This window comes from Mytilus trossulus, chromosome 3 (genome assembly GCF_036588685.1).
Source record: "Mytilus trossulus isolate FHL-02 chromosome 3, PNRI_Mtr1.1.1.hap1, whole genome shotgun sequence".
Taxonomy (NCBI): domain Eukaryota; kingdom Metazoa; phylum Mollusca; class Bivalvia; order Mytilida; family Mytilidae; genus Mytilus; species Mytilus trossulus.
The window spans coordinates 86,887,823-86,900,654 of record NC_086375.1 but is presented as its reverse complement, the minus strand read 5'-3'; the positions used below and the strand labels follow the sequence as shown (position 1 = coordinate 86,900,654).

General features: G+C 30.7%; 1 protein-coding gene across 1 annotated transcript; it reads left to right on the top strand.

Annotated features, from left to right (window-relative positions):
- The first annotated feature begins 4,576 nt into the window (after positions 1-4,576).
- Positions 4,577-11,127, top strand: LOC134712731 (selenoprotein T2-like). The gene is made up of 5 exons (XM_063574571.1): positions 4,577-4,787; positions 6,478-6,715; positions 7,428-7,515; positions 8,342-8,491; positions 9,329-11,127. The coding sequence occupies exons 1-4, from the start codon at positions 4,630-4,632 to the stop codon at positions 8,446-8,448; spliced, it is 591 nt and encodes a 196-aa protein (XP_063430641.1). The 5' UTR covers positions 4,577-4,629; the 3' UTR covers positions 8,449-8,491; positions 9,329-11,127.
- The last annotated feature ends 1,705 nt before the right edge of the window (positions 11,128-12,832 follow it).

Sequence of the window (12,832 nt, the reverse complement as noted above, 5' to 3'; positions counted from 1 at the left end):
CTCCTTCTCCATTTAAAACCTACTACACCTAACTATGTTATATATGGGGAACTCGGTCGATACCCTCTTAATATTGATATAAAAATCAGAATGATATCATATTGGATAAGAATATTAAAAGGCAAACAAGAAAAACTATTTTTCATTGTGTTTAAATTATTGCTGAAATTAGAAAATGATTCTTCTTTAAAAAATCTTCATGGCGAAATTATATTTCCAACATTTTTAATGAATGTGGTCTCTCCTACATATGGAGTTATCAACTTTTTTACAATTATGATTGGCTAAAACATACGATTAGAACTATTCTCCAAGACCAATTTATTCAAACTTGGAGTGCAAATATAAATAACAGTCCTAAAACGGTTAACTATTGCATTTATAAAGAAAGTTTTGCTTTCGAAAACTATATCAACAAGCTAGACGACAAAGACGTTTTCACTCTTTGTAGATTTAGAACCGTAAATCACAAGCTCCCAATAGAATCTGGTAGATGGAAAAACATACCCAGAGAAAATCGAACTTGTAACTTATGTAATAGTAATGAAATTGGAGATGCATTTCATTATATTTTAGAATGTACATATTTTTCTGAAGAAAGGAAAGAATGTATAGATGAAAATTTCTGTACTAACATTAATACTCTAAAGTTTAAAGCAGTTATGAATTTTTCAAAACAATCAAAACTTAAAAAGCTGTGTAAGCTCATTAGAACCATTAATACAAAAATGGATTCTCTCTGATAAAATGGAAGCCTCCAAACTATGCATTCTTTTCTTCTCTATTTGCTGTAACCTCGCCATGTTTTATAATATTATTGTGTATGTCTATGTATTTCTGTATACCATTGTATCAACATAGGTTCTTCAGAATAAAATATATATATATATGAAAAAGTGAATAAAAATAAAGAGATGTTGTATGATTGCCAATAAAATGAATACGAACAAAATACATGATAATGTCCTCGGAAAACCAAGTAGTGAGTACCGTGACAAATCACAACAGCAACATGACTCCCACCAAAACCGGGGTTGATGGTTTGATCTCCCGGTGAATGGTATGCATATCCTGGTTACATCATGGAGTGAAATTTTGCACAAATAAACAAAATACATGTTTCTATATATATATATATTTGAAATAGTAAATTTCTTAACTTTTTTTTCTTGTCGTTATTTAGCATTATCTTCGTAAATTAGTTTTTGGAATAGTATACTGTCATCTGAATATCATGTTTCAAAATACTTTATTATCAAATAACTCACGTTATTCCTAATTAAACTAGCGCATATTAATCAACACAAATCGCACCAGGGACTTTCTATTCGAAACTAAGTTTATTGTGATAGAAAGTCCCTGATCACACAATGTTAATTCATGCAATATCCACACAAACAACACATGCAATCTAACTATACGTCATATATGTCGGTTAAAAGCACATTATAAGAGCTTATATGCTGTCTCTGTTTGTATACTTTGCATACTCTAAAAAATGCTTATTTTTAAGGTCTTTCCCCTACGTGAGGAAAGACCTTATTGTTTTTCTAATGTTTTTTTTTCTTTTTCTTTTTTTTCTTCCAACATTTTTTTGACATGCCTGCCTCTTGTTTCTGTTGAAGTTATAAAGACCAAATATGGACCATAGCTAGACCTTACCAAGATGTATTACCAAATGACCTTGTTAAGGATTTCATCATCCCCTTTAGGAGTTATTTCCCTTTTATTGATTTTTTTCAACATGGCCCTCCCTCGTTGGTTTCAAAGATATCATGACCTAAATTAGGCATAATGTAGATGTCATCCAGATGTATTACCATGTGAGGCTGAATAGGATTCCATGGTCCCCTATGAGAGTTATATCCCCTTGAAACAATTGCTTTCCTTTCCACTTTTCTCAAAAAGTATAAGAGATAGAATCGATTTGAAAACGGCAACATGTACAAGAACAGATGGCAATGTTAATTAACATGTACAATCATTTTGTTATCAACCCGTATAAGGAGTTATTCCCCTTTACAAATTGTTATTAATTTTAGAAAAAAATGTATTTCGAGATTCAGAAGTCGTAAAGACTTGGGACCCTCACCAATAATCTTTAATTCATGTCACCTTTAATATAAACCCAAGGTTAAAGGTCACTGAGTGCAAAAAAAAATTACGCTGCAATTTCAAGCTTACATATTAGGAAAACGATAAGACTTTGCTGCATACATACAGCGTATAAAATGTTCCTCTCGACGAGCCCTACATTTCATATGTTAAGTCCATAATGTCCGACCGTCTGTTCAAAAGTTACAACGGGATGAACCTTTAAAGTATAGTATTTAGTCTATATCTTTTTAGAGGTAACAGATATCAACCTACTATTAACTGCAAAGATGATCAGTAATTCAAGACCTTCAATTTGAGGTCAATGTCAGGTCATGATGAAATTTCACCTTGACCTTCACAGTATACTATGACCTTGACCTGTGATATTTGAAAGGTCAAGTGGTCCTGAGTTGAATGGTGGAAGTCCCATGTCTTTACAACTTCCGGTTCTCAAGTTTGGTATTGCATCATATATTTGATGATTAATTGTGACCTTGGTGAACTTTGAAATTGTCCCAATTCTTTTTCTATAATGTTTTCCTTTCACTGTAGATCATTTATCATTTAACAGATTTGAGATATCTATTGTTGTTTTAGAGATAATGCAGTTTTAAATTTTGCGAGCGGCGGCATGTATTTCTGAATCAACAACAGCTTACCACTTAAAATGTTTAAGAAATTGAAGAGGTTAACATAGTTATATGTTTGACCAAATACCGAAAACATTCCACTTAAAAAAACACCAAAAATTCAATTTGAAATTTTCAAGTTTTGCATTGACTTTGTATGTTTCATAACTTCTATTTATATAGTTGATATTGCATCATTATTTGCACTTTGTCAAATGGGGTCATCTGATTTATCAAATTGAAGGTCTTAATAAACTCTACTTAAAAATGAAAATTTTAACCCCCCTTTTCATCCAAGAGGGACGAGTGGGGTCATTTAGTGCAAACATTCAAATTTCTCAGATGGTAAGGTTGTCGCATATCAAATTAAAGAACATGAAGCGACCATTTCAAATTTCAAATTGACGTCCCCTAAAAATTGGTTGGATGGGGTCATTAAGTGCAAACAATAAATTTTATTTTCCGATAGGGTTGTTGTATATCAAATGAAAGGTCATGGTGTGTACATTTGAAATATCAAATTCCCAGTCTCCACAAATTGATTGGATGGGGTTATTAAGTGCAAAAATCAAACTTTTTAGAACATGGCGTTGTCGCATATCAAATGAAAGCTCATCTACCCTGTGTTACATATATCATACTTCCGATCTCAAAAATGTAGACGGATGAGGTCATTAAGCGAAAAAGCGACAAGTTTCAGAAGGTATGCTTGTCGTATATCAAACGAAAGGTCATACAAAGAACATAACGAAAACATCACTTTTACAGGAAAGACCTTTCAATTGTTTTACAAACAATTGAGATACTAGTTTTGTTTATTATTTCTTCTTCGAACTCTGTAGTGAAGTGTAACTGACTGGGGCGCATCTCAGTATTATTACATACATACTGATTGTTAAAAACTAAAATGAGATGTCAGATTAAATTTGGTGATGCCTTTTGTGTTCAAGAACGTGAAGAGCATTAAGTTAGTAAGAAGGAAAAAAAAGGAAAACTTGAAAAAATATTCCATTTACTGTACTGTAGTGTTCAAGAACATGAAGAGGATTAATTAATTAAGTAAGTAAGTAGGAAAATATGGAAAACTTTTTTCTTCTCCTCTGGATCTTAAAACCCTTTATAGGGTAAACATACTTCCGTATGTCGAACAGTTCCACCACTGCCAAAAAAAATAAAAATAATATATACATGAAGAATAAATTAACAATCGTAACACAACAACATTATATACACTATATTTACATTTTTTTTAAAGTTTTTATGTGTTTTTACAGAGGAGGTCTACCTGTTTTATTTTGACTTTTACATGGGAAATTTACAGTTTTTAATACTTTTAACATGCAATTAAAGAAAAAATTTTGATTTTACTTTTAACAGTTATTTTTCATATATACAGTATATATTTTATTATTTTAAAAAAAAAAAAATTTTTTTTATTACTTTTGGTTACTGATCAATATTTAAGATGACAACATTTACAGGTTAGGTTACATATTCACTTTTTAGATAATTAACAAAATGAAATGAAAAGAAACAGATTTTGTTCTTTGTCCTTTAGGAATTCTACTTTATATCTTTAAAGTTTATTTAACACTAATTTATTCGCTGTGTATTATGAGAACAATTAGTAAGATGATGTTTTTACAACTATTTACAGTTAATTCACAGAATATTTATGAACTGAAACTCTTAAGATTTAATGAGAAGGATTATACAAATCCCCCCTAATATAAACAAAATGGGATTGTGCCGGTACAAAGAGGAATAACTTTTAATTTATTTATCTTTTTCAAATGATTCGGAGAGGAAACATTCTGGTGACATATAGTTGCTTACGAATAATATCTTTCACTTCGGGTAAAGATAGGAAAATCAAGAGGAAGTCGAAAGAAGGAAAAAGCAAATGGCCGATATGGCCCAATTTTCGATGGTCGCAGTTTTTGCTGCATTTATATTCCTCACATGGAGAGATCTCTCACCGACTGAACAAGCTGACGTTCATAAAGATATTAAAGCTCCAAAATTAGCCTTAGCAACTCCCACAATCAGGTTTCTTTTTTGGTAAGCTACCAATTCCTATAATTTATAGGGTATCAGATCCGTTCGCTCCCAATACATTTTCGCACACCCAAAGTCCGTTCGCACCCAATTTTAATCAAATTACAGTTGAATAATAAGAAAATCATGATTGTTGTTTTAAATTGCTTTGATGTAAATACTGCATGTATTTAGCTTGGTATAAGTAAAACATTGAAGATTTTAAATGAAAAACACACAAGATAATTGTTTTATATTATAGCTTTGCCCCATTGATCCAAAACAATGGAACAAAAAATTATAGCAAAACACTTTCCAAAACATGATCAATTTATTTAACACAAAAAAAAAGTTGTCAGACAATGTCAGAATCTCACTTTATTTTGAAGAAATGAAAGTAAGATATGGTAGACCTACATTGTAATACACTAACCGAAATATAATAAAGATTTATTTTGCACAAACAAAACAGTTGTCATTGTAATGACAACAAATAAACTTATAGGGATACACTTGCCAAAACTTGATTAAAAAGTTATTAAACCCCAAACCAATAAAAATTGGGTGCAAACGTGTAGGGTGCGAAAGTGAATGGGAGCGAACGTGATAGGGTGCGAACGTGAATGGGCGCAAACGGACCCGGATTCAATTTATAACTTCCACTTCCAGGTTGGACTTGGTATTTTATTTATTGAAGGCTTTAGTTACTATTTACAATGAAAACTTTCAAATGTAAAATGGTTAAACCCTCATATTTGGGTGTCTTGTGTCAGGAGTTTCATAAAGTTCTGCCTTCTGGTCACAGGCACTTGTTTCTATCCATGGGAAGACTCACTATCTCGTAAATATACTTCTGGTACCAAGTACAGGAACATTTGTAGATTCTGTACATTTTTTTTGCTGGCACATGTGCGTGTTGTAACAGACCAAAGAACACAATCTAAATCTAGCACAAGATTTAACAACCGCAGTTGATATTTAAGATCAATCTATGATGAGAAATGAGGTGGGCTAGAGCTGGAGAAGGCACTTTCATGAACTTTATTTTACACAGTACTAGTGCTATTGAATTGTACAATTTAGAACATGAGGTACAATACGTAACTAAAAATAAAGATACCCTTCTGTTTCTGCTGGTGGTTTGTATGAAAAATAGCTAAGCTATCAAGAAAATTAAAATAAGAAGATGTGGTATGATTGCCAATAAGACAACTCATGGCAAATGATTAAGACATAGACATATAAAACTTATAGGACACAGTATGTATGATGGCTTTCAACAAAGAGTAAAACCATACTGTATAGGCAGCTATAAAAGGTCCCCAAAATGAAAAATGAAAAACTATTCAAATAAAAAATACAAAGGCCTGATTTATGTACAAAGCAATGGACTAAAATTTAAAACAGATATGATATACAGAAACAAAAAAAGGACAACTACTGAATCATTGTGAATAACAGGCTCCTGACAGACCGTACTTTTATAGACATATTTCAATAAAATATATATATAACATGTATGGGAGGGACACATTTGAGTGTTACTATGTGCTGTATGTCAGAGTTGCATTTATCATGTTTATATATGAAAAGTAATAACTTTACTTTCAACAATGAAGCAAATGGGAAGAAGTGAACTATATATTTATTATAGAAAATTATAAACTAATCTTAAAAAGTATTCTTTAAATTGTTTTTAATTATTTTTTTGCAGTTACTCCTGAGGGTACAAGAAAGTTTTTGAGCAATACGCCCATGCTTTGCATGAGCGGTTCCCAGAACTGAGCATCGAGGGAGATAATTATCCTCCACCTCCGACTCGTTCTGCTATTGCTCAATTTCTCAGCATATTTAAATTAGTTGTGATAGTAATGATTGTTAGTGGGCAGAATCCTTTTACACTTCTCAATATGGATACGCCTAGCGTGTTTACCTGGGCGCAAGAAAATAAGGTAAGTTTTTGTGTATTTATTATAGTACAGCCTGTATTGTTTGGGTTCTAGTACCTATCGTTGATAAAAAGAGACAAGGGAAAACATTTATTAATTGTCATTTCAAACAAACTGTAAAGTCTATAGTCATGATATTAAAGTAAAATCCTTCTCAAGCATGTCAAGTGTTAGTTTGACCCTAGCTTAATCATGTCAATAACATGTATGTTAGACATATGTTAGACAAGGAACACTTGCTAGACAGCTTGTACTTTTATTTTGTAATAACTTTTGTCATGTCTATGAAATCAAAGAAATTATACTTTCCCAATGGATGCAATGAAATATTTGCCATAATTCAGATAAACTTACTAAAAGTATATTTATAACATATTAAATGTATCATCCACTGCGATGGTTTGAGAGCTACATGTGAAAAAAGTGTAATAAGAGGAAATTTGGGGTTATACATGTTAATGCATGTATATATATCAACCAAAAACCAAGAAAACCACAAAAAAGACATCCATAGTACAAGTTTAATCCAGGTATATAGGGTAAATAATGTGATATTAACTAGCTTATGATTTGTATTCTCTTCAGCTCAAGGAATATAAACAATTAACTCTAAATGTCACATTATCGTACTGGTACCCTTTCGGAAACCTGCCTACATATAATATTCAGTAGAAATAAGAAAAGTAAAGAAATATTGTATTTTTCTTTTTTTCAGATTTATGCTTGTTTAATGATATTTTTCATCAGTAATGCCATTGAAGGACAGATGATATCAACAGGTGCCTTTGAAGTCTCTTTAAACGGTAAGTGTTTGATATTTAATGATATTTTTTGCCATTGTCAAAGAGGCAACAACCTGACCATTGAAAAAAACAACAGCAGAAGGTCACCAACAGGTCTTCAATGTAGCGAGAAATTCCTGCACCTGGAGGCGTCCTTCAGCTGGCCCCTTAACAAATTTTTGTTTATATGGAACTCCAACAAATGTTGAACACATTCCCATCTCTGGAGATACTGATTTATTTATAAATGAAAGGTTTGACTCAGATTGTTTCCCCATGTCTGTCTGTCGTTCTGTCCTTCCTTCTGTTTGTCCCAAAAGTATTTTCATATATTATATAATGTAAGCTTGAGTGGGGCATTCATGTCCTCAGACACATTCTTCTTTTTATGTCGTTTCAATGATTTATGGTCACAAGATGAATATATTTATAACTTTCTTCAAATTATTGGATTTAGGTATATTGTTTTATAGCATACACTTTTAATTTTGTTAAAGTAAAAATACTAGGAACTATATTGTCATTTCAGTTTGATGCAACATCTATGACATCTTGATAACAAATAGGATAAAAAGTATTTTATTTGACTGTAATATCAAATATGTCCTTGCAGTCAGTGTAATAAGTACTAAAATTAATTCTCACAACATTATGTTCTTTAAAATCAATGTAATCATTCATCATCTACATTCAAATAGAAAACTATTTGGATAATTTTATGAAAATACTAACATTTTCTGTTCCTCTTTGTATGAACATGGCGATGGAATTAACAATTAACATTTACATGTATTATTGTTTTTTAACAATTAACATTTACATGTATTATTGTTTTTTATTGACACAGATGTTCCAGTTTGGTCAAAGTTAGAAACAGGAAGAATACCACAACCAGGAGAAATATTTCAAATTATAGAAAATCAAATGAAATTTAAATCAGATGGTGTCAAATAACATTACTGGTATTTGCAATCATAGTTCTATGGTTTATGAATAAGTAAGTACGATTTGTCCTCATTAGAGTTATACTGCCAAGCCATTACTTTGAACCGGAGTACTCATATATAAAAACAATAAATGATAAAATACTGACAACCTTCGAAAATTCAGATCATAACCTGTATTAAGTAAAAACATTATCTGCTCAAAGCTGTAAACCTGTTTGGCAAGCTAAAGATAGAGATTATATGGCTCTGTGTCTTTTGTAATTGTTAGTGACTCTTGAATGCTTTGCATAGTGGAAATGTTAAAGTATTGCTATTTTAATTTTAACATTTGCACACTACTATTAAAACTACATACAGGAAAGACATATCTCAGTATCAACAGTTTATCATTTGATATGTCAGGTGTGCATTGACCAAAAATAAAACACATTATTGCATCAAAGTTGTAAAAGATTTACCCAAAGGGGGAGGGGGAAAACGTGGCATATAACATTTATAAGTTGTTGTGCTGTTGATTTCCTTTTCATTTCTTAGGTGTTAACTTTCAAAAGTTTAAATATGTCATTACATCAGAGACCTCTTAAAATGATGTTGTAGAAGAAGTAATTCAATTATTGTTCAGTAGATCCATAATACAAACAAATATTTCAAGCACTTTTCAAATGGTTACTTAGTAATTAAAATTGTTTTCAAACATCTCACAATAAAATTAGCTATTCAAACAAAACATAATACCTCCTTCAGTCTGATGTAAAGAAATATGAATGGTAGGTAAAGATTTGTCTCAAATTATTTGAATTTATTTGTTTTGTAAATAAATGCAATAACATCATCTTGATCATACATGTACATGTCATATTTACCAGAATTTTTTTTAACATTTGCAGCCAAACAAAGTTTGTCTTGGAGAAGGAACCAACTGCAGAACATCACAAATCTGACTAATGAAGGTTGGTACTGAAAGCAACCATGTTGCTGGTACCTAACTGGATCAACCAATCAGAAGCTGTGTTGTTTTACAGTTAGCCAATCAATGATGATGTTTTATTTGTTTATTTATAAACTGATTGTCCATATTTGTATATTTATGTAAATATGATTTTTGATTATTCTGTGATGAGATCCTTTACATCAAAGCTTTACAATATTCCATCATTCTTTTACTTGTTTATCTGTAATATATGATCATATTTTTGTTCCTTATTTCATTTGTTTTTAAATCAATTTATGTCTGAAAGTTTAAAAACTACAGATGGCATACAAGTTATGAAAAACTTGTTTATACCATAAATTCAAACTTAAATTCAATCTATTTATCAACAAAAAAAAGTTCATTGGGTAAAAGACCAGTTGTTATTTACATGTTTATCAATTAGATATCAAAAAAGCAAGAAGACATTTCAACAAATCATTCTGTCTTTATATTGCCAAATTTTGATGCTATAGAGTAACTCAAAGCTTAATTTTTAATAAATATATGTTGATTCTATTAAAAGTAGTGTTGTATTGTACAGTTCACCTCAGTTATTGCTTTGTCTTAAAATTTCAATTATTATAACAGCTTCGTCCAACAATAAAACCTGGCTAAATGTGCTGAAAAATATGAAAGAAAAAAAATTTAAAAAGAAATTTTTACATTAAAATTCCTTACTACTGATTTAAAATAAATTAATACTTATTCACTGAAGATAGTAAATAAAGGAATGTCTGCATTGTTTACATTTTGTTTTGTCTTGATATGATGTAAATGGGTCTTTTATTGAAATGATGATGTTATCTAATTTGCTGAGAAGTTGTATTGTTGTGTATGCATTATGTTCAAATGGTATATGCATTTAATTTAATCATAGCATGTAAATATGTGTTTCTTAACTAGTCAAGTTATTGTGTCAATCATGAAAACTTGATTGTTTTACTTTACCATTCCATAGACAAAGGATGTACCTTGATTTCAGAAATAAGTTGCCAATGATTTTATATCAATTTTTATATATTCTTGATAATTTTAATGTTAAATGAGAAATAAGTATTCATAGTGTTTGATGTTGATCATCTATTTAGAATACATGTCAGTAAGATATATGAACAAATTCGGCTATAGATTGATTTGTGAATAAATATAAGATTTTCAGCAGAGAGGTTATAATATATTACATCATTGTACCTCCAGCATCCTTAATATTAGAGTTATTTTTGTGAGGGATAATCAGAGACAAATATATAAGACGGGAAGATGTTTGCATCTAGTTTTTATTGTGAATATATGTGACAATCTGATCCATAAGAGAAAGAATCATATATCATAATGTATCGGATATATTTTTGATTTTAGATCATTTTATATACATTAGTTTTTGAAACAGCAAATTATGATGTAAATAATTAAAAGAGAATATTATAATATTAATTTCTGTCTTGTTACCTCCCTTTCTTACATATCCTTGTCATGGCACTTTATTAAAAAAATCTTTCTTTTAGTGCTCATTTAGGTTGAACTGCATAGCATAGGTTTTGAGCCAAACAAATAAATCCTGTGCTTTTATAAATTATAAAAGTATGAGGAATCGTATGTTAGTATAATTGGGTATGTAAATGTGATATAATTATAACTAGATTGTATTGTAATCAGGCTCAATGTTCATTTACAGTAAATAATTGTTGTAAGAAAATAAATGAATATACTTTTGACATTTTTATATTCAATGTGGTTTATTCAAACTGTATGGCAATGTACTTTTGTGTAGGTTTAATCAATCACAGTCCTGTAAACTCAGTAATGAATGCGAAAAATGTGACGGGTTGTATATATTTATATTGAATAATAAGAACTTGCATTTTGATATCAGACTTATATCTGCATGATAGGCGAAATTCTCACTTATTATGAGTAATAAGAAAACTATATTTGGTATATGAGTCCCTTCCATATGGGGTCTACCAGGACTTCATTTTTGTCTCACCTTGACAGATTCAAAATGCGAGATAGGTATGCTGTTTCTTGGTTGGGGGCAGACGTGATAACAATGTATTAGCTTGTGATTATGTCTTTATTATGGTAAACCCCAAGTGATAGGTCAATGATATTTTGTTTGCAGTTGTATAAGCATTGGAACAACTCATTTCTATGGACATTTTTGGCCCTGCCCCCTCAGTCATGGTCTATTGACTAATGCATTTGCCTACTTTATACTATCAGTTTGTAATAGGATCAATTTAAGATGAACTGCTATTGTTAAATCAATGATATTGGGTATGCAAATTTATTGGCATTTTCAAGTCTTATTTCCATGGAGATTATAAAGCCCCACCCCTCATCATGGTTCCATGACTTTGAAACTTTTACATAGTGTACAAGGTAATGTTTGTGTTTATGTTTGATTAAAGGTAAAGACTTATTGATAAGTCAATGGTAGTTGGTATGCAGTTGTATTAACATTGGCACATCTTATTTCCATGGAGATTGTTCAGTCATGGTTCATCCACTTAGTTGCATAACTTACTTGTTATAGTATTGCTATTTTAATTTCAACATTTGCATTATTAATATTACAAAAATGCGAGACATTTCTTTGTGAATACGTTTATTTGCAAAAAATCATATAGGTTGCTATGGAAAATCCAAACATAACATACATGACAAAATAATAAACAGCATAAAACAACATACATGATACAATGATAAACAGCAGAAACCAACTCACATGATACAATGATAAACAGCAGAAATCAACACACATGATACAATGATAAACAGCAGAAATCAACTCACAGAATACAATGATGAACAGAAGAAATCAACTCACATGGTGCGATAATAAACAGCAGAAAACGACTCACATGATATGATACAAATATAAAAAGCAAAAATCACCTCACATGATAAACAGCAGAAAAAAATCGCATGAAACAATGCTTAACAGCAGAAATCAACTCACATGATGCAATAATAAACAGCAGAAAACAACTCACATGATACAATGATAAACAGAAGAAACCAACACACATGATACAATGATGAACAGCAGAAATCAACTCACATGATGAACAGCTGAAAACAACACACATGATACAATGATAAACAGCAGAAATCACCTCACATGATAAATAGCAGAAAACAACTCGCATGATACAATGATAAACATCAGAAATCAACTCGCATGATACATTGATAAACAGCAGAAAACAACTCACATGCTACAATGATAAACAGCAGAAATCAACACACATGATACAATGATGAACAGCAGAAATCAACTCACATTATACAATGATAAACAGCAGAAATCAACTCACAGGATACAATGATAAACAGCAGAAATCAACTCACATGCTACAATGATAAACAGCAGAAATCAACTCACATGATACAATGATAAACATCAGAAATCAAC